Raw genomic sequence first — 24,038 nt, forward strand, 5'->3', positions numbered from 1 at the left:
CACGAATGAAGATTTGAAGAAAATGTTTACTTACGTACTCAAAATAAATGTTTGCCTTGGCGCCAGTTGTAAGTTAATGGTTTATGCAGTTGCCAGTTGGGTCTCGCACGAACAATTTAAAGACATCTGTTGTTTATACAACGGGACGTTGGACGCATTCACGCACTGAGTAGAGTTTTGCAAGTAGTCCACAAAATTTGTTTTGGCAGCCGAGAATTAGTCATTCCTCCTGTATCTGTCGGTGCGTTTTTTTGTGTCGGTTGTTTTTCAAACAATACAGGATTCCTGTAAGCGGAGGCTTCCGTGGTCATTGTCACATTCAATAAACTTCTTCTGGCTATGTGACCGTATTGCCAGTGTGTAAAAATGTCGGATGTTTCGGCCACTGTTTTAAATGGTCTTCTTCAGCGTGCTTTCTGTGCAAAAATACCCTGACGAAGACCTTTTGCAATAGTGACCGAAACGTCGGAGAATTTTATACATTGACAATACTTTCTCATACTTAGAAGAATTTTATTGACTAATACAGGAGCAACAAGCCCTTCTTGATAGTGATAGACCATGTTGGGTTATGCGTCATTCTGAGCCTGGACATGGGTGAATGTAATACCGTTTCACGTTTACTGCTCAGTGATGAAACTACGTTCCTTTTAAGTGGGAAAGTAAACCATTACAGGCCAAAAACATGAAGAACACAGGTGTCAGATGCCAACGGCGAGCACGACAAATAGTCCCAAAGCTCCATGCGTTTTGCACCGTTTAACGAGAAAAAAAGATTTGCGAACCATTCTTTTCTTGTCGACGTGTTGGGACAAGTCTTCCTCCTCTATTCTGAGACCGTTTCGAAAATGATGCAGGACCATGACACTGACAGCTGCATGTAAGAGCATTTCTTAACAATGAGCTACATGAATGATGTGAATCTCCCATTGCACTATGTGCCTCTGTAATGATTAGGTATTTAATTTCAAGACATAAATGTCCTCCAGAAAGTACGATATACCATGAAATCTCTCTAAAGTACGTAAATCATTTGTTTTCTAGAAAAAAATTGATGGACGACTTAGTCTTGCATCTGCTCTTGTCTTTTGCTCCCTGTTTGCTCTCTCGAATGGAGGCACAGAGAAGGAGGTTCTGTACTCCATTTTGTAATGTAACTAATCAATGGGAATGCCCTTTGTTTCATTCGTTTTCATAATTTTTGTGATACTTTCCCAATGACTGTTAAGCATTGATATGTTTCCAGCTAAGTAGGGCGTTGGATGTCGATGGTTGGGTGACACAACCATCACGCGCCATCAGCGCGCTATCGAATATGTTAGGCTGATTCACAAGTTCGTAGCATTTTTATTTTTCGTGTGGGTATTTATCAACTATCATTTTTTATTTGTAGTTCACTGTCGCTATTTTAGTTTATATGTTTCTCATATTCTCATTTTAGATAGTGAATGGAACTGTGGACGCTAGAAAATGAAGTGCCAAGTGAAGAAATCGAAAAAATTGCGACATATTCTTCAGTTTCAGTTCAGCAGAGGGGTGACAGCATCGGGCACAGCGAGCAACATTCGCGCTGTGTTTGTCATTGGAAGAGAACGGCAAGAAAATAGTTTTCTCGTTTTGACATTAGTGACTCTCCACGTTCAGGATTACCTTCGGCGATCGATGAAGATCGTTTAAACGCATCATCCACAATGATCCACGTCAGTGTACTAGAACCTCTGTTTGCGGGGAGGATTCTCTTGTAATGAACAGATATTTACTGAAGAATGTTGTTGATATTTAATAACAAAAAATTGCTAGTAAACATAACAAGAAAGACGTTGTATGTTATTCCAACAACACGCAGTATTGTTCGCTGCACTTTCATTCACATCAGTGAATACAGAAAGCAGGGAACGTGTGTGAAGTGTAGTACCTATATTATTTAGTGTACCAAATAAGCCACCACACCCGAATCTGAAGGGAAAACTACATAGACTTAATAATAAACCTCAAACGTATTAGAGCTGTTTTCCAAAGCAAGAAGAAATCGTTTCTACAATTGTTGCTACATTTGAGGCACAAAAAGGAAGAACGTTTACCACTTTCGCTTTTGAAGCAAAGGTAATTACACATATAAAAATAGTCGTGTATTAAAAAATCGAATAAGCCCTAGTCATGGGCGAATCATTAGAAACCAAAAATTTTGTATGTGTCAAGAAAAATGCCTGTCATAGTAAGAACAGACAACTACATAAATATATGCTTTACATGCACAAGATATGTGTTCAGCAGAATAAGCTGCAATCATACACATATTCGTAAGTATTTCTTCACAAGTAAGTTGTAGCTTACGTCCTAAAATCAGTGAGCTTTGGCTGTTCTTACATTTATTTCACAATTTTTACTGTCTTCTGATATTACAAAAACTCTTGGAGGCAAAAAAATAAAACATGTATTTCGTAAATCACGAAGAAAAGAGATGAAAAACAAACACTAGCCCTACGAACCAAGTGGCTGTGCTTTCTCACCGACTGAAGCGCTATAGCTGCTCAAGCTATCAAACAGTAACACCTTTTGCAGCAGAGACTGTCCTGACTGTATACATTAGACTGTGATAACTATAATTTGACAAATGGTACATGTTTTCGGATGAATTGTGAAACATATATATGCGTTCCGAAACAACTTTGTGATCATTAGGATGTCATTTTTCAACTTTTTAAAAAGGTGATGCTCTTCGACTATCGAGTTCTAGAATTTTCACTCAGGTTTTAATTTTTCGGTTTCCATAAATTTAATTAGTATACAACATATATTTCAAGGTGCAGAAGAGTTGCTGTTGCAACGTTAATACATAAAGAAAAATCAGCTAACGTTTGCCATGTGAATTAAATTAAGGTAAGTTTCATAAAATTATTATCTAAATTTAAATTTTTATAATCAGTATCTGCGATTTAGGAGGTTGTGAGGATGAATTCTCACTGTAATGAAAAATTATTTAAAGTCTATAAAGAACACAACGGTTTTCAATAATATTACACTACAAGTGTGGAAAATCTCGTTGAAAAATCTCTATTCGGAGCAATGAAGGAAATCTATGAATTCATGGCATATCTTTTTCAAGGTTAATTTCTCTTACCTGAATAGCAAAATTATTCTTTAAGAAGAATATGCATTTTCATTCCTTGAATGGAAGTATGAACATTGTTTCTGTTATCAGAAGCAGTTAAAGCAATTTATCATAATTTCCTGTTCGAGAGTCAACTGATAAATTATCAGAATATTGATTCAAAAACCAGCAAGAATGTAGCAAAAAAATTATACAACCACCTCTGGTGCTAACTCCCTGAAATTATGTCTCAAACAGAGGCTAATGATAGTGTTCGAAAAGTGATTTAGGCTAATATGGCTGAAGTGATGCTGGAGGCAGATGGAAGTGAAGAATGGGTAAAAAAAAGGCAAAATATGTATATTATGCATAAGGTTGTCTTTACTTAGTTTGCTAACATCGGTTGCCCGCCATGTTAATCTCCAGATGGAAAAATTTTCTGCAGACGAATTTCTGTCAACACCAACTTCGACAAAGATCCTTCAACATAGTAAAATGATCCTACTTAAGGAAGTGGAACGGGTAAATTTCAGAAGATGATTGTTGTCAACAATGTTGTAGAAACAGATATCTTATAACACTATTATTCAATCAGTCATCTAATTCATAAAAATTTTTTGCCTTTAAAATTGGAATGCTTTTGCATTGTGTGGAAGTTACTGTGGGAAGCAGAAAAGGTGGCGTAATATGGGATGAATTATAAATCATTACTGAAGTGCCAATTAGTTGTTTCCTTGCAGTGGAACTGGTGCTAAAACTACGGTTGCAAGAAAAGGAAGGAAGAGTTAATGTCTGGTCAAGAACGGGGTCATTACAGACGGAGCACAAGATCGCAGAAGGGAAGAATGGAGACGGTACTCCATCCCATTTAAAAGGAATCATCCCTGAATATGCCTTAAGTAATTGAGGTAGATCACAGAAAACTTAAATCTGGGAGGCCGGATAGGGACTGAACTGTAATCCTCCCGAATAAACGACGTGGGTAACTTTATACAAACTCAATGAAGTACCTAGGCATTACAATTATGGGGAACTTAAGCTTGATCTATTACATGTATAATATTGTGGGGAAGACAGCATTTTATTGTAAGAACGCTTAGAATATGCAGCAGGTTTATTAAAGAGACTGCCTATGCTAATCTTGTCCTTACTTTGGAACAGTACTGCTGTGCAGTTAGCGATCCTTCCCAGATAAGACAGACAGAGAACATAGAAAATTCCAATATAGGACAGCTCGTTTTGTATTATCCCAAAATGGAGGAAGGAGTGTCACGAATATGAAAAGCGAATTGGTTTGGCAAGCATTAAAACGAAGACGTTTTTCTTTGCGGCGAGACATTTTCACGGAGTTTCGATCAACAACTTTTTCCTCTAAATGCGAAAATATTACACTGTCGCCAAGCTACTTATGGAGGAATGATCACCATGATGAAATAAATCAGAGCCTGTACCGAAAGATTTAAGTGTACATTTTTCCTACTTGCTGTTACCGAGTGAAACGATAGGGAACTAGTTTGAAGGTGGTTCGAAGTACTCCCTCCTACGCGCTTATGTGTGAATTGCAAAGTAGGCACGTCGATGTAGATACAGATGAAAGAAAAATATGTAGTAGCTGCCTAAAGATCTTCCTTAGTCGGGGACATGGCATCGATGTTTCTGTCTAGTTAATATAATGATTGCCTTTTAAGTTTATCTTATCAACGAGCTACACCTGGTAAACTAATTATCCTCTCAAACCTGGAAAGGTCAATTGCATCAGTACTCATTTCACGACGATCAGAAGATAAGCTGACATTATGCAACCACGTACATATTGTGAATATAGAGGATATAATGGATATATAGTACCTTAGATAAGTGTGCTAATTGTTTTTTCTCTGTGTCAAACAATCTTCCCACAAACACATCACATATTTCACTACCTGATCTTTTCTACACAGTCCTAAGTGTGCCACTAAATGGTCTACGCCTGCAGTACGGACTAAATGTTTTGCATCCACATGTCCACACTTCAAAGTCTGGGGTGCCGTCAGGGGCAACAAGAGTTAATGGCTTGGTCTTGTCACGTGTACTTCGAGATGCTAATTAACCTAAAGACATACTATTCCTAAAAATATAATTATTAGTGCGCAAATGAAGTAAATAATTATGTAATGGTGTTCAGTAAACTGTCCTCGGTCGCCAATAAAAATACGGGTACCGTTACACTCTGCATATCTTAAGAAACACTGAAATAAGTATCCCACTTGCTAACAGGCGTTTATATGTTAGCAGTGTTACATAGTGGTGATATTTTCTTCGAATAAGTATTTATTCTCTCATTTCATTTGGTGCTCGATTCACAAGTAACCGTAGAATACTTAACTACAGTGTATATTTCCCGCTTGCTGTACGAGTAATAGTGACTTAAATATTAGAAAATTTTGCACGTAGTAGAGAACTGATTTTTATGACGTTTACGAGAGCAACACTGAAACTGTTAAGTGTTTCCATTTTCACACATCATAAAATAATGGAAATGAAGTCCGTTTCTACACAGGTTGTAAAGACTGCCATTACTATGAAAAACAGAATCACCGTTATTGTGACGACAAATTTTTTACCGTGCGACGAAAAGATCTGCAAAAAGATTGAGAACGTGATTTAAAATTTCGAAATTGGCGATGCGAATAAAAATACAATACATTTTCTTCCGGTAGCAGCAGATTTTGCGAAAGAAGTCGGTTTGGAATTTAGGGTTTTCGGATTTAATTAGGAGAATATTTTCGGAATATGATTTATTTTTTTGTGAGGTTTGGGATGTGTTTCATGATCTCAAGTTCTTGTGGTATATCAGATCTGGGTACAAGACGACGAGATATGAATATGGAGGGCAGATGACTGAGAGGACAGAATAGTACGGGCAGTTTCAATTTGTAGTTTTTTAGGGGTTTAGTAGAGAACAACTTCTCACGCTGCTGTTTTGAAGACCCTTCGAGTAGATGGGATCGGACAGGGGTTGATTTTGGGCTGGTAGGTGGCATTGTGCTGTATGTCGTAGTGTATGAACTGCGAGCCATTGTCTGAGGTGTTGGGCTAGGAATTCGCCAAGTGATTCACTTGTGATTCAATGTCAGTATGGGGCCACGATGTGACACTTGGCACACTGCACATAGAAAGCTGTCTTGCACCACCAATTCATAATTCGCCGTTCCCAGAGCAACGAGCGTCACAGGCAACAAATACGTGCAGTAGAGATTAGCATAAGCGACCTCATTCTCAGGAGAGTAATCTTGTTGACACAAGTAGTATGTGCCTTGGATAGACTATGGTAAGGCAGTAATTTGAAGCGTAAGGCCAGGCGATGACGTGGAATTCACTAGTATCCGAGACTAGACTCTTCAGTGGTCACAAAAAATACCGCACGGTATTTACCCAAAAACTACTAGAAAACAACCAGTCCCAAAACACAGCACAACGGTCATTCTGCGTTTAGTGGGAGTTGCGTTAGAGGAAATGCGACGACATTTTTGAACGTGACTCGTCGAATGTGGTGAGATGAATTATGCCGCAACGAGTGTCTGCTTTGGACTTAATTACCAGAGGTAACGTCAGAGTAAGTCGTCTGAAGTTTTGGGCCACGCTTGGTAGTCACAAGTATCTATTTCCCTTTTGTATACAATATAGCTCCTTGGTAGACTGCAGGGTGGTTACCAATAAAACTGCCTAAAATCGCCCTATTGATGCTTTAACGTTCCAGTGTAGTGGACATTGTCGGATAGTAAGAGGTGTGTGGTAGAGGTAACTTGTAAACCGCTTCGAGTGTTATTCGCTAAAGGAGGTGTGAGAAATTGCGCAAATGGAGTATTAATGTACTAATATGAGCGAAGACTAAGAACCGTGACAACAAGAAGTGGTAAATCCGTTCCAAAGAGGAAAAGAAACTTGTCTAAAAGAGGAAAAAGTCACACAATGAATGTTTAGAAATCTACTGAAATTAATTGTAGATGTTCCTAAGCAAGGCTATGGAAACATCAGTAGAAGACTTTTTGCAGACCCTGAAACTTCAGCAGAAAAAACAAGTGTAGATCAGCAACTCATCTATCGTTTCAGTGTCATTCTAGAAGCTATTGCTAGTAGACATAAGACAGAAATAATAAGTTGATTTATATATATCCATATATGGCCACACATATATCCGTTAATACATACTTATATCAATGGCATCGTATGTACAAAATATTTTGGTGTCTTCCTCAACTGTCATTGCATATTACCCATAGGCAGTTTATCAGAAGCATCAGAGGAGGCCTGCAGTTAGACATAATAAACTCGCTACTAATGACACCCGATCTATTAATAAAAGATACGAGGCCGAAGCCAAAAGAAACAAGGAAATCTTTCTCAAAAGAAAGATTAGATTTACTGCTCTCAGGTGCATGACGGATTAGGCATGTATCACAGGCTGAAAATGAAGAAGAAGAGGAGTCCCAAGTAAAAACAGACTGCTCAGATGAACAAGACTAGGAGGCATCATTTGAATAATACATAGTATTGTAGTCAATAAATAAAGAATCTAATGAAAAAACCAATAATTTTGTTTAGTTCATATTATAAAGTATGTAAGTACGTTATTACCCTACAAATACGTACAAAAAAACCACAGTAATTTTGGACTACTTTTTGTATGAAATCCTATCTGTGGCGTTTAGTATGGCTCTCCTGAAATAATCAATTCTGTATTGGCATGACAGGCGTGGATCATAAGCAGTTTAAACAAAAATATCGAGGCTTGATAAATCGCTGTGTCGATGCACAAAGTACTTACACTAGGTGTAGCACAATCTTACAAACAACGTAGATGCAAACGCAGTACGTGCGTGTGAAGATAACGGCGCGACCTTCCATTATTTGCATATTGTGCATATATTTTCTCTCAACTGTTAACGTTAAAGCTTCTGTAAGTTTGAATGTGAGAGAATAATTTTCTATGACTGAAATTTAGGCGTGTTTCTGGTTTGGTTTCTATGAATAACGATAACAAATGGCCTTTATTTCATCAATTCTGATAAATATCGAATAAATAGACGTTTGTTTCGTAATAAGAAACAACAATAATATCTAAAAGGAAAAGGGAAATGCAACACATACTTCATGAGTAAGAGTGATTAATAACGTAATCTCGAATGGAATGAAATTGAAGTACGTTGCAGAAAATAAACAGAATAAAAAAAAAAAAAATAAATTACAAAAAAGCGCACAGAATATACTCGAGATTCCCTTTTATAGCCTTAACGCAAACTCCTTCGATATATTATAATTGGGCTATATAGAACGAGTTACAATTCATTGATTAATGGATATTTAGTACTGTCACCTTTTGTTGTCCGATTTTCATTCTCTTCAAGAGACCACATTTCTTCCTCTTATCTGCCTACGGTTCACGTAACACTCAGTAATGTCGAAAATTTGTCTTCTTTATTTCCCAAAAATCTGCAGTTTGTTTATGGAAACACTCCACGTATGACTACTTTGTGTTATCTCTGTGTAATTTTCGCTGCGCAGTGCTAACTATATAGACACTTAGAACATGCAGAATTACGTAGTCCAGTTGCCACTTTGTTATCTATGAAAGCTCTCACTTCAATCAGTTTATTGCTTTATTAGACCCACTCAACACAGAAGACTGTTTATTAAGTAGGTGATTAGAATATGATATTTTAGATACGACAGCTAGGTGCAAAGGACGCTGTCTGTTTTCCCTTTCTCCTTCCGCCTGATAACCAGCTAGCCTTGGAACAGTGATGTGCTTACTGGAGACGTGGCTAATACCTCGTGCTGCAGTTGTAAGGCAGACGGGAATGTCAGAGCACGGCAGCCATGCAGGCAATCCGAATGTCTCCCAAGTGCGCCTTTCTGCTGTTCTGGTTGGTGGTCACGGTCAAGGTAAATACTGCCCTATCTTCAGTGATATCTCACCCTTGACAATGTTTACGCTGAAATACAGCAAAGAAATTTAAGAAGAATCTACCTTAAAAGCAACAACCTGCTTTCTTAGAAGCAGACTGAGATATGTAGCATCTTTGAATGTAAAATGAATGTTTATAATACTTTGCATAGTCCTATGTGGATAGTCGAGGTTACAGTTTTAGTCTCACTATATTCCCTCGTTCCTGATCTGCATCAATAAGCGTCTGATGCGTATCGGCAAGTCTTAAACATTTTATCAATCAGGTTAGCCCCTTGGATGTACTGGGGATCTCGCTGTGGATATCCGCCTTGCCTCAATCATTTTCGTCGCTGAAGGCTGTAAACTAGGCTTTCAAATCATTTTATTCTAAAAAGATGTATTGTTCTGTCCAGAAAATACCAATAGTAATCTCTCGTAAAAGAATATAGACTTTTTCCCGTCAAAATCTCATTATGTTTTGACTTGTCAATTTCTCACGGTACACTCCAACATTTACGTAGCGAAATAATGTACTCTGTTTCTGCCACTAAGTTTTAAATCGTGAATACTGTACAAAACGCATCACGACGCAGCGTTCAGGCACCAGGGTTAATCCTGGCTTCTGAACGGTGGTTTATAATCTATCTTTTGTTCCTTCTCTAACGTTTTTCTCTCATCGTTGAGCTTTGCGTGTGAGTAAGAATGTAATATATTACCTCTAAAGGAAGGGAAGGTCTCGAAATTTAAGATAGAGGGAGTTTAAAAAGATTCATGATATTTCACAAGATAAAACGATTGACGATTAAGAAAAATCTTTAATCATTGAAACTAATTATTTCCCTTGGTACCGGTTGTAAGTTGCTGATCTATGTGGTTGTCGGAAGAGGTATTCCTGTACAGCTCCCACGCTAGCTCATTCACTGCCCAACGTATGTAGTGTCGAAATGTTGATAATAAAGTAACAAAATGCGTTTTGGTTAGTCCATCTCATAGGATCGATTAAGTTACAACTGCGCGGCGTGCGTTTCGCCACAAATACGTCACTATAGGTCACAGAATTTGACGACGGTACCAGTAGTTTCAGGAATATGTTTGTTTATGTAAGGGAAAATCTACTGTAAAAATCATTCTACAGATGTAAATAACAAAAAAGTTCTTGAAAATGTAACGATTATCAGCCTGAAGATGCGTCTATACTGTTGTTGTTGTTGTGGTCTTCAGTCCTGAGACTGGTTTGATGCAGCTCTCAATGCTACCCTATCCTGTGCAAGCCTCTTCATCTCCCAGTACTTACTGCAACACACATCCTTTTGAATCTGCTTAGCGTATTTATCTCTTGGTCTCCCTCTACGATTTTTACCCTCCACGCTGCCCTCCAATGCTAAATTTGTGATCCCTTGATGCCTCAGGACATGTCCTACTAACCAGACCCTTCTTTTTGTCAAGTTGTATCACGTACTCCTCTTCTCCCCAACTCTATTCAATACTTCATCATTAGTTATGTGATCTACCCATCTAATCTTCAGCAGTCTTCTGTAGCACCACATTTCGAAAGCTTTTATTCTCTTCTTGTCCAAACTATTTATCGTCCATGTCTCACTTCCATACATGACTACACTCTATACAAATACTTTCAGAAACGACTTCCTCACACTTAAATCTATACTTGATGTTAACAAATTTCTTTTCTTCATAAACGCTTTCCTTGCCATTGCCAGTCTACGTTTTATATCTTCTCTACTTCGACCATCATCAGTTATTTTGCTCCCCTAATAGAAAAACTCCTTTACTACTTTAAGTGTCTCATTTCCTAATCTAATTCCCTCGGCATCACCCGACTTAATTCGACCACATTCCATTATCCTCGTTTTGCTTTTGTTGGTGTTCATCTTATATCCTCCCTTCAAGACACTGTCCATTCCGTTCAACTGCTCTTCCAAGTCCTTTGCTGTCTCAGATGGAATTAAAATGTCATCGGCGAACCTCAAAGTTTTTATTTCTTCTCCATGGATTTTAATACCTACTCCGAATTTCTCTTTTGTTTCCCTTATTGCTTGCTCAATATAAAGATTGAATAACATCGGGGAGAGGCTACAACCCTGTCTCACTCCCTTCCCAATCACTGCCTCCCTTTCATGCCCCTCGACTCTTATAACTGCCATCTGGTATTTGCACAAATTGTAAATAGCCTTTCGCTCCCTGTATTTTACCCCTGCCACCTTTCGAATTTGAAAGAGAGTATTCCAGTTAACATTGTCAAAAGCTTTCTCTAAGTCTACTAATGCTAGGATCGTAGGTTTGCCTTTCCTTAACCTAAGATAAGTCGTAAGGTCAGTATTGCCTCACGTGTTCCAGTATTTCTACGGAATCGAAACTAATATTCCCCCAGGTCGGCTTCTGCTAATTTTTCCATTCGTCTGTAAAGAATTCGTGTTAGTATTTTGCAGCTGTGACTTATTAAACTGATAGTTCGGTAATTTTCACAACTGTCAACACCTGCTTTCTTTGGGATTGGAATTATTATATTCTTCTTGAAGTCTGAGGGTATTTCACCTGTCTCATACATCTTGCTCACCAGATGGTAGAGATTTGTCAGGACTGGCTCTCCCAAGGCCGTCAGTAGTTCTAATGGAATGTTGTCTACTCCCGGGGCCTTGTTTCGACTCAGGTCTTTCAGTGCTCTGTCAAACTCTTCACGCAGTATCGTATCTCCCATTTCATCTTCATCTACATCCTCTTCCATTTCCATAATATTGTCCTCAAGTACATCGCCCTTGTATAGACTTTCTATATACTTCTTCCACCTTTCTGCTTTCCCTTCTTTGCTTAGAACTGGGTTTCCATCTGAGCTCTTGATATTCATACAAGTGGTTCTCTTTTCTCCAAAGGTCTCTTTAATTTTCCTGTAGGCAGTATCTGTCTTACCCCTAGTGAGATAAGCCTCTACATCCTTACATTTGTCCTCTAGCCATCCCTGCGTAGCCACTTTGCACTTCCTGTCGATTTCATTTTTGAGATGTCTATATTCCTTTTTGCCTCCTTCATTTACTGCATTTTTATATTTTCTCCTTTCATCAATTAAGTTCAATATTTCTTCTGTTACCCAAGGAGTTCTACTAGCCCTCGTCTTCTTACCTACTTGATCCTCTGCTGCCTTCACTACTTCATCCCTCAGAGCTACCCGTTCTTCTTCTACTGTACTTCTTTCCTCCATTCCTGTCAATTGTTCCCTTATGCTCTCCCTGAAATTGTGTACAACCTCTGGTTCTTTCAGTTTATACAGGTCCCATCTCCTTAAATTCCCACCTTTTTGCAGTTTCTTCAGTTTTAATCTACAGTTCATAACAAATAGATTGTGGTCAGAGTCCACATCTGCCCCTGGAAATGTCTTACAATTTAAAACCTGGTTCCTAAATCTCTGTCTTAGCATTATATAATCCATCTGAAACCTTCCAGGTCTCGAGACATCTGTACCGCTGAGGCACGCAAGCCTCCCCGCCAACGGCAAGGTCCATGGTTCATGGGGTGACAAAATTATTTTCGGTGAAAACCGTGGCACATTTACCCAGGTGCCAATGGACACCTCAATCCACATGTACCCAGGTTTCTTAGTTTTAAATATTAATGTTTTGCTGATACATTTTGCTAACCCGATTATTATAACTAATAAGAGGAAACAAAAGATTGATATAATCTAGATTATCTCTACAATTAATGACATTTGATAAACGTATACAGTAATAAAGATATGTATTACGATTTTACAAAATTTTACAGCCATTCAAATTTTAAACAATTAATATTAACATGAGCTTTAATATTACTGAGCAGTTGTAGATGGAATTGTCCTTGGAGAAAACAGTATTTTTCACTGTCTCCGGCCTTCTTGATCATGTCTTTGTTCTTTGAGACACAGTGATAAAACTCGGCACAATCCATTTTGTAGTTGTACAGGATCTGCAGGATTGCTTCAAGAGAGTCCATCTCCATTCTGTTTCTTTCATCAGTCCACTGGATATTCATGAACCAAAATATTCTTTCCACATTGGCATTACGGGCTGGGATTGCAAATAAATACCTTGCAATTATTACCAACTCAGAGTAATGCTGCGACAGTCACAGCTTTTAAAAAAACTCACTCACTTCTCATGACATTCCAATGGTGTTTTTTTTCATCATTCCACTTGTGAAGAATTTCTTCAACAAAATTTGTCAGTATGCCGAACTGACCAAAGAGAATGGAATCATCGATTTCAATCTCTTTATTCTTCAAATAAAAAACTGTCTCTTCGACACTTCCCTATTTTGGAACTCTCTTCAGTAACATCCAATCAAACACCGGCGATGAGGGTAAATATGAGGCGCTCCACTTGCTGAGATATTCTACACAAGTGACATAAGACTTGTTAACTTCTTCTCTAAATTTCCTTTCCGCTGCTTCTAATACTTTTGCTCTTTTAAGGACAGATTTAACATTAAAAGAAATGAACTGCTGTTCTCTCCTCTTAGTAACAGTTTCCAGAGTATTTTTCAAAACATCATTTACACTTTTCGTGCTTCCCTCAATTTCCTTTATCGCATGCTGCAAAGTGCTAAGCTGACTGTGAATGAACCATAAGTAGGTTTCACTTAAAGGGTTACTGAAAAACTGAACCAATGTTTTGGGGGCTTTGTCTTCATTTAGGAAAATATCTTTTAGCGGTTCAAACAGGCGGATTACTCTTTCAACTACTGGAAATAGTGATAACCAGCGAGTTTTCGAGTGATACATTACATTCATACATTCAGTTCCCACATACTCACAGAACTCCTTAAGCCTCTCTGTTCTAACAGTATATATGTAAAAGTGTGAGTATACCTTCATGACGATAGTTTCAACATCACAGCTTAAACTGTCAGCAGATGTCTGCACGCTATTGTGTAAAACATGTGCAGGGCACCCTATGCCTTCAATGTTTTCATGCAATGTTGCCTTTTATTTGGTAAATACGTTGCATTTGCCTTGTCTTTTTAAACCACCAAAGTTTGTGTTGGTGTTATCTCCACAAAATGCCACACATTTATTTTTCTCAAGATCAAACATTTCGATAGTATTCATACAAATTCTTGAAATTTCGTCAGATGTTTCATTAGGTGGGGAACTCACCTTCAAAAGTTTGGTCTGAATTCCCTGATCAATATCGAAAAACTGAACAACAAACGGAAATATTTTAGTACCCTTATGATTGCTGGCATCAGTGGGTATCCCGTAGAAAGAAGAATTTTTGATGTATTCAAGGCTTTCCTATACACTCTGGGGAGTTATAACTCCTTTCACTAAGGCTGACACTTTAGTTCTTGCTGAACTAAACTTTTTTGCAATGGAAGAATCATCAGACATAATGCTGTTAAGCTTATTAGTACAATCACTAGATCTATAAGTTTGGTGATGTTTTACCGTGTGGTGGGCTAGTGTAAGCTCGGCTGCTCCAACTTTCGTCTTTTCACTTGACTGATGTTTCACAAAATAAGTAGAGTTTTACTGCAGCTCGGTGCAGTGTATCTGTTAATGTGTTTCTTTGACCTGATGTCATCAACTACGTCGGAACGTCCACCATGACTTATACTAACAAAACAGTTACATACTGAACACTCTGCTTCGTAATCAAAACGACCGTTCTTAATGAAATTCCATTCCTTGGAATAACAGTCAGTGAACTTGCATACACGTTTCGGCATTACGTTTCACAGTACTGCAGCAATAATACCACTAATATGAGAAAAAACTATTGCATTTTGTCTGACAAAACATCAACTACTACACTGTTCTGACAATGAGCGTGTGAGTAAGTGGCGCGACACTCGGAATGTTTCATAGTTGTGTTACAATAATGCAACTTACTACTTGTTGGCCAAAGTACCGCTCAAAGTAAATTATTGCCAGAGTGTATCAATACTGATACTGTGATTATTAGTATGGGACAATGTAGGTTTTAGACAAATAAGCTAAAATATATTAATTTATTGTGTTGTATTTCCTCTAACGTAGCGAAATCACAAAAATTTGAGAAAGTTTATGGGCACCGGAACATAGGGATGAAAACCGGGACAATCCCGGTTTTCCGGGACGTTTGGTCACCCTACTCTATACTGACGTGAAACGGGTAGTTGTGAATAAGGTTCCTTATAGATTTTTGCAGCTTTTCGACAGACCTCATAATTTCTGACTTTTTTAATTGTTGTAATTTTTACGAAATTTAAATTGTTATTGACTGAAGATTCTATTCATCGATATTAACAATGTCTCAAATCTGTGTTTACCCTCCCCAGAATGTTGTTTGCAACACTGAATGGAGTTTTGCGTGTAGTGCTCGTAAATAAACTCGTCGTGCTAGGCGGGAGTTAGCGATTCCTCGTGGAGATGTCGGAAGCATTTTTTTTTACGTTGTTTGCTTTTCAAACAATGACGCCAACGCAATAATTCCTTCATGCATGTGGTAACAATGTGTAGAGTTTAGTGTCATTAAGAGTGTGGAGATAGAAAACAGAAATGTCATTTCAAGTCTAGTGTTCAGTGATAAGGCAACAGCGAACGCGAACTGTTACAATTTTAAAATATGGATAACACAGCAAGGTCGAGCTCGAGTCTCAGAGCTGCGTAGTTTTACGACCATTTTCCGAAGAAAACTGATGGATGGAAAACAGATCGATGTACACCTGGCATCTTCCTCAGATATGAGAACATGTCGAAAAGGTTACAGCACCACCACACTGGCAGCTGCATCTAACAGCATTTCTTAACAATGAGCTGCCTGAATGATGGGTGGACCGTGACCGGTGTACGGATCTCACATTGCACCGTTGGCCTCCATTGTTATGTGACCTCACGGTACGTGATTTCTTTTTGGGATGGTTTTCGCGTGAGTTTCTGTCTACGTGGCCCCCCTTCCAATTACTTTGGACTACCGTCTGGATGTTTTGTCGTGTGGTCCATGGAAGGACATTGAACATATGTGAAAGTGGAATGAGACCTTTGGTTTTAAACGTATTTGTAAAATGTATCTACACTCCTGGAAATGGAAAAAAGAACACATTGACACCGGTGTGTCAGACCCACCATACTTGCTCCGGACACTGCGAGAGGGCTGTACAAGCAATGATCACACGCACGGCACAGCGGACACACCAGGAACCGCGGTGTTGGCCGTCGAATGGCGCTAGCTGCGCAGCATTTGTACACCACCGCCGTCAGTGTCAGCCAGTTTGCCGAGGCATACGGAGCTCCATCGCAGTCTTTAACACTGGTAGCATGCCGCGACAGCGTGGACGTGAACCGTATGTGCAGTTGACGGACTTTGAGCGAGGGCGTATAGTGGGCATGCGGGAGGCCGGGTGGACGTACCGCCGAATTGCTCAACACGTGGGGCGTGAGGTCTCCACAGTACATCGATGTTGTCGCCAGTGGTCGGCGGAAGGTGCACGTGCCCGTCGACCTGGGACCGGACCGCAGCGACGCACGGATGCACGCCAAGACCGTAGGATCCTACGCAGTGCCGTAGGGGACCGCACCGCCACTTCCCAGCAAATTAGGGACACTGTTGCTCCTGGGGTATCGGCGAGGACCATTCGCAAACGTCTCCATGAAGCTGGGCTACGGTCCCGCACACCGTTAGGCCGTCTTCCGCTCACGCCCCAACATCGTGCAGCCCGCTTCCAGTGGTGTCGCGACAGGCGTGAATGGAGGGACGAATGGAGACGTGTCGTCTTCAGCGATGAGAGTCGCTTCTGCCTTGGTGCCAATGATGGTCGTATGCGTGTTTGGCGCCGTGCAGGTGAGCGCCACAATCAGGACTGCATACGACCGAGGCACACAGGGCCAACACCCGGCATCATGGTGTGGGGAGCGATCTCCTACACTGGCCGTACACTACTGGTGATCGTCGAGGGGACACTGAATAGTGCATGGTACATCCAAACCGTCATCGAACCCATCGTTCTACCATTCCTAGACCGGAAAGGGAACTTGCTGTTCCAACAGGACAATGCACGTCCGCATGTATCCCGTGCCACCCAACGTGCTCTAGAAGGTGTAAGGCAACTACCCTGGCCAGCAAGATCTCCGGATCTGTCCCCCATTGAGCATGTTTGGGACTGGATGAAGCGTCGTCTCACGCGGTCTGCACGTCCAGCACGAACGCTGGTCCAACTGAGGCGCCAGGTGGAAATGGCATGGCAAGCCGTTCCACAGGACTACATCCAGCATCTCTACGATCGTCTCCATGGGAGAATAGCAGCCTGCATTGCTGCGAAAGGTGGATATACACTGTATTAGTGCCGACATTGTGCATGCTCTGTTGCCTGTGTCTATGTGCCTGTGGTTCTGTCAGTGTGATCATGTGATGTATCTGACCCCAGGAATGTGTCAATAAAGTTTCCCCTTCCTGGGACAATGAATTCACGGTGTTCTTATTTCAATTTCCAGGAGTGTAAGTGGGGTATGCGCATGCAAGTAAAATACAGTACGTAAGTTCAAGTTGGAGAGGGGAGAAAGGAAATGCAAGGGACTGTTAATGATAGCTGCATCGGGACTTTTTACGGAGTGGGCGGAGAAAAGTGAAAATGTGTGCTGTACTTGGATTCGGACCAGGGATCTCCTGTTTACTAGGCACGTACGTTAAACAATGCGGTGCTCAGACACAGTGTTTATCGGAACTGGGAGGACTATTTAGGTACTCCTCCAGGCCGACCCACATTGCCAACTAGTGCCAACTATCAGAACTCTCCGTCCATGTCCTCCATGCTCGCTAACTTGAGATGCCAGCAAGAGGATGGGCGTAACTGCGTATCCTCTCTGACGGTAGTAGATTTATTGCCCATCTAGGCTAATAAGTTATGTGAATGCGTGGTGTCTCTTCTTCCGGACGTGTTCAGGTGTCAGCCCAAACAAATTCTGCTCATCTCATTTTTCATACAACGCTTAGCGGTGACAGAATGCTTGGGTTTGTTTCCCCTTTACAAACAAAATGATTTATAAGTCGCAATATTATATGTCCATTTGATAGGGCGCTACCACGTTATTCTTATGTGATATTCATTTTACCGATATCTATTAACAGGAACAATATAACATGAAGAATAATCAGTTTTCCAGCGGCGACTGAGAAGCGCACTTTCGCACGGCGGTATCAGTCAGCGCGAGCGAGGGCACAGCTGTAACTACTTGTTACTCCACATGTTTTATTATCCCTCTTAACACATATCGGTAAAACGAATATTGCGCTAGGCTAACTTGTTTGGGCTGACTCCAGCAAGACGTTGCAAAAACAAAATTACAAGCATCTGTTGAAACACCAGAGAAAATGGCTCTGACGGCTGTTAGGAGAGACAATTTGTATATCCTTGTAAAATCGGATGGTTCTCCGACAAATAAAAACTTTATAGTACTATGAACAAGTTAAAATTCATCCCAAGTTTCTGTCCTTGTGCATGTAAAAGGCATAGTCTTGTGAATCTGGATGAACCTTTTTGAATCACGCTGTAGAACCCTTTGCATGAAGTACAGGATCTTGTTTCAGTGCCTCCCAATGCGCTATACTGAGTAAAAGTAATTTAGCAAAGGGTAAACGATTTTACTTGAACTACAAAACACTACGTATGCTATCCTCCAAGCATTCTCTATGTTTTACCAAAAGAACATCGCCTTTCCTCAAGGGAGTTCCATTAGAGTTCGCGAAGCATTTCCGTAATACTCGCATTTCGACCTAACATACCGGTAATAAAACACTTTACATCATCGTAGGTTATAAATTACGTAGACTACATTCCACTGATTTGTAACGTATACACATCAGTAATGCACATTCCACTAAGAGTAGTGTTTTTCACGATCATCTGTATTTAAGTTAAATTATTAGATAGAGATGCAACCTCGTTACCGTATTTACTACAGCAAAAGATATTCGACACGTAAACTTGTGGAAATACCAGTAAACAAACAAGTAAATGAGCAACATTTAAATCTGCTGAACACAAATCACGAAAGGAGTACTGCTTCACACTGTTAATGTTTTCGGTGTATAGTTGGCAGGCAGAATACGCAGTATATACAAGCAATACACATAAAAATATAACACAAAATGTTTAGCAACAGTACTTATGTAATGGAGGAAAGAAATTTGGAAAATGCTGCAAAAGAACTCTGCACAGCTAAAGAACCAAAGACAAAATAATAATACAAACCAGTAAAGCAAACGTGGTGGTCAACGAACTAATCGTCTTTCTCGTACTGCAATGTTAGCATAAAGCGTTTTGTTTACAAACAAGTACTTCTCTAAAAGGTGCGGAGAATTGTCCACCAATGAAACAGTTGTTCATATTTGAAGCATCCACATATTTTAGGTTTTGTATTTCGAATTTTTGAACGTTCGCTTACTCAAATATAACAACGCTCCGACAGTGTGACGAGGTGCTGGTGGCCGTGCGGGAGGGCGTACTGAGAGGCAGCACAGCCACGAGCGCCTACAACACGACGTACTCCGCCTTCCTGGGCATTCCGTACGCCGAGCCGCCGGTCGGAGACCTGCGCTTCGAGGTGAGTGGACAGACGGACAGCCCTTGTATCATTATTATTATTATTAAAAGCTCGCTTACAGTGAGATTACTTTCTCTCAGATCGGTTCACGGAGAGCTGTGAATGTATCCAGTGAGCAAGTTACAGTAAACTGGTTGATAGTCAAATAAATGTAACACTTTATGAATGTTTGCTTGTTCAGTGGACGTATGGCACACGAATGGAATGAATCTTTGATATACCCTATTTGCAAGAAAGGCGATAAATTAAAATGCCAAAATTACCGAGAAATAACTCTACAAAGTTCATGCTGCAAACAGTAGGCTAAACTTATAAATAAGACCTTAGTACCAATAGTGGAAGCACGTATGTTGGAGGTATAACATGGTTTTAGGAAAGGTACATCACGTTCGGCCTTACTTTTCACTTTGGCACAAATAACCGTGAAAAGAAGGGTGTTTAGCTTGCCAGCTTACTACGTTCTGTTTGAAAAGGCGTTTAACAAGGTAGAGTAGAAAAAATCTATGTGAATCACTTACACTTTCACCGCCATGTGCGGTATACGCCTATATGATGTACACTGATTTTTCAGTTTTCGCCGTGTGCATCATAAGCGATCACGTGAGGACTCGTGAGTATTTGCCTGTGATGCATATATTACAGAGTTGTGCTGAAAACAAATGGGCGCCACTTTCTACCGGCCAGCGGCAAAAGTTCTTTGATGGTTTTGTAGTGCAGTACTGGATGACAGGCAGTTGTTACCTGGTTACGATATATAGCACCTGTATGTGATCCTTGCTGGCAATGGCGTTTCGATTACATGGTTGGCGTTGCGTAGTCCTTGTTTTCAATAAGACTTTGTGGTTTTTGGTAAAAATGGATTCACAAGACCACAGATCCAAAAATGATTGAAGGTATCGAGCTTAACTGATGAGTCACTGTTCGGAAGTGGCATTAATTCCCACGAAGACAATCGCCCTCGTTCCTGGTGCTAGAGTAGTAGTGAAGATGAAGTAATTCCATTAAAGAAACAAAACATACACATGCAAGTTACGAATGATACGACCATAAGTTGGGAAAACGAAGTTCATCTTCCACTGACCATAACAGCAAAAGTGAGCTGTCACCTACAGAGATACCTTGTACTGGTGGGCTCCCTACTTCACGAATAAAGTGGTCTGACGCGCAGGGGAAAGTAAACTGTTTTGTTATTTCTGGTAACTGTGGATTGGGCAATGCACTCTTGGTTAATCTACCAGCAAATATTCGTCTCATTGACGCTTACAATTTTTTTCTTGATGAAGAAGTATGCAATTTCATTGTGAAGGAAACAAACCGTTAAGCTGAACAAAAGATTGTTACTGGAACAACTGCAGAGACATTACCACCGTCTTCAAGACATTGGATGTTGGTGACTGGAAACATGTTGCCTGATTTGTAGCGACCGTATAGACGTGCACGGGCATGGAGACAACCTCATGAATCCATGGATCCTGCATGTCAGCAGTGGACGGTTCAAGCTGGTGGAGGCTCTGTAGTGGTGTGGGGCGTGTGCAGCTGGAGTGATATGGGACTCCTGACACATCTAGGTGTGACTGTGACAGGTGACACGTACATAAGCATCCTGTCTTATCACCTGCATCTATTGTCTATTGTGCATTCCGACGGACTTGGGCAATTCCAGCACGACAATGCGACACCCCTACACGTCCAGAATTGCTGCAGAGTGGCTCCAGGAACACTCTTCTGAGTTTGAACACTTCCACTGGACAGCAAACTCCCCAGGCATGAACATAATTGAGCATATCTGAGATGCCTTGCAGCGTGCTGTTCAGAAGAGATCTCCACTCACTGATACTCTTAAGGGTTTATGGACAGCCCTGCAGGATTCAGGACGTGAATTCCCTTCATTGCTACTTTAGACGCTAGTCGAGTCCATGCCACGTCGTGTTGCGGCACTTCCGTGTGCTCGCGGGGCCGTACACGATATTAAGCAAGTGTACCAGTTTCTTTGGCTCTCCAGTGATGTTGGATTTGCTACTTCGTTGTACATTTTTGCGACAGTGAAAATATAGATGAATATGACAAGATTTTCAAAATGACGAAGCTTGTGAATCGTCTGAACAAAGACTTCAAAGAAGCTTTCACTCCGGGTGAAGGAGTTTGTACCGATGAAACAATGGTTTCATTTCGTGGAAATTTATGCTTTCGCCAATTCGTTTCTGGAAAACGTTTTAAATACGGACATAAATTATCCAAAGTGGGTGCTGTAGGCGGATATACACTACGTGATCAATAGTACCCAGACACCTGCCTGAAAATGTCTGACAAGTTCGAGACGCCCTCCATCCGTAATGCTGGAATTCAGTATGGTGTTGGCCCACCCTCAGCCTTGATGAGAGTTTCCACTCTCGCAGGCATACGCTCAAGCAGGTGTGTGTGTGTGTGTGTGTGTGTGTGTGTGTGTGTGTGTGTGAATTCCTAAGGGACCAAACTGCTGAGGTCATCGCTTCCTAAACCTACACACTACATAAATTAACTTAAACTCACTTATCCTAAGAACAACACACAGACCCATGCCCGAGGAAGGACTCGAAGCTCCGGCGGGATGGGGCTGCGCAATCCATGACTCTGCGCATCAAACCGCGTGGCCACTCCTTCTCGTACAGTTGCTGGGCGGTTTCTTGGGGAATGGCAGCCCTTTCTTCACGGAGTGCTGCTCTAAGGAGATGTATCAATGTCGGTTGGTGAGGCCTGACAACAAGTCGGTGTTCCTAAACATCCCAAAGGTGTTCTATAGGATCCAGGTCAGGACTCTGTGCAGGCCAGTTCATTACAGGAATGATACTGTGACCACTCCGCCACAGGTCGTGCATTATGAACAGATGCTCGATGGTGTCGAAAGATGCAGTCGCCATCGCCGAATTGCTCTTCAACAGTGGGAAGCAAGAAGGTGCTTAAAACATTAATGTAGGCCTGTGCTGTGATAGTGCCACGCAAAACAACACGGGGTGCATGACCTCTCCATGAAAAACACGACCACACCAAAACACCATCGCCTCTAAATTTTACTGTTGGCACTACACATGCTGGCAGATGACGTTCACCGGGCATTCGCCATACCCACACCCTGCCATCGGTTCGTCACATTGTGTACCGTGATTCGTCACTCCACTGTTCAGTCGTCCTATGTTTGCGCTCCTTACATCAAACGAGGCGTCGTTTGACATTTATCGGCGCTATGTGTGGCTTATGAGCAAGCCCTCGGCCATGTTTCTCACCTCCCGTCTAACTGTCGTAGTACTTGCAGTGGATCCTGATGTAGTTTCGAATTCCTTTGTGATGCTATGGATAGATGTCTGCCTATTACAAATTAGGACCCTCTTTAACTGTCGGCGGTCTCTGTCAGTGAACAGACGATGTCGACATGTACGCTTTTGTGCTGTACGTGTATATTCACATCTAGGGATGTTTAGGAGTGTGGAAATCTCGCGTACAGACGTATGGCAACTGACTCCCAATTAACTGACCACGTTCGGAGTCCGTGAGCTCCGCGGATAGACACATTCTGCTCTCTCACGATGTTTAATGACTGCTGAGGTCGTTGATATGGAGTACCTGGCAGTAGGTGGCAGCACAATGCACCTAATATGAAAAGCGTATGTTTTGGGGGGTTTCCTGATACTTTTGATCACACAGTGTGCTTGCAATGTCAAAATGTACCGTGGAAAAGAAGTTAATGTTATAAACATAACAATAAATGTTTTAGAGTTAATGGAATCGCTTCTGAATTCTGGGAGGACATTCTTTGAGGATACCTTATACACTTCTCATCTAGTGGGAACACTCCGCGGGAACAGAATGGGTAATCCAAAAACTATTATCAGAAAAAATAATGGAGGAAGGGGAAATGGCGGGTGCGAACAGCAGCAAAAGGTGGGTATCCGTAAGTGGCGTGCATTGCAGTCAAGCTCATGCTTGAGGAAGTCACTGAAGTGGTACCGTAAAGCGCCTTTGAATGATTATTCAATAGCACTTTTGCAAATGATGGTACTTTGTGTGTTCAGATTACAAAACGAAAAATTGGTATCAATGCTTTCCATGAGGCTACTGCTAATGAATTACTCGGGTCTGGCGATGTTCAGGGAATCACGAACTGGTTGTAACTGCAGAGAGACCACTTTGTTAACAACTGTTAGCACAAACTCTCAAAAGCAAGTGGGTGAAACGATGCTATCAAATACATCAAGCTGGTGTCACTGAAATGCCAAATTTGTTCTCAGAGTTTCATGCACAAATGTGTGATAATGTCAGTTTTCTATTTTGATAATCAAAGAAATTATGCCGGCCGTTGTGGCAGAGCGGTTCTAGGTGCTTCAGTCTGGAACCGCGTGACCGCTACGGTCGCAGGTTCGAATCCTGCCTCAGGCATGTATGTGTGTGATGTCCTTAGGTTACTTAGGTTTAAG

At 40.9% G+C, this 24,038-nt stretch overlaps 1 protein-coding gene across 1 annotated transcript in view; it reads left to right on the top strand.

Annotated features, from left to right (window-relative positions):
• The first annotated feature begins 8,939 nt into the window (after positions 1 to 8,939).
• LOC126474512 (acetylcholinesterase-like) overlaps positions 8,940 to 24,038 on the top strand; it is a 74,562-nt gene continuing 59,463 nt past the window's right edge. The window contains exons 1-2 of the mRNA XM_050101983.1: positions 8,940 to 9,016; positions 19,456 to 19,590. Of these exons, the coding sequence (XP_049957940.1) occupies positions 8,951 to 9,016; positions 19,456 to 19,590 (201 nt within the window). The 5' untranslated portion in view covers positions 8,940 to 8,950. The remainder of the gene's footprint in view (positions 9,017 to 19,455; positions 19,591 to 24,038) is intronic.

Source organism: Schistocerca serialis, chromosome 4 (genome assembly GCF_023864345.2).
Source record: "Schistocerca serialis cubense isolate TAMUIC-IGC-003099 chromosome 4, iqSchSeri2.2, whole genome shotgun sequence".
Taxonomy (NCBI): domain Eukaryota; kingdom Metazoa; phylum Arthropoda; class Insecta; order Orthoptera; family Acrididae; genus Schistocerca; species Schistocerca serialis.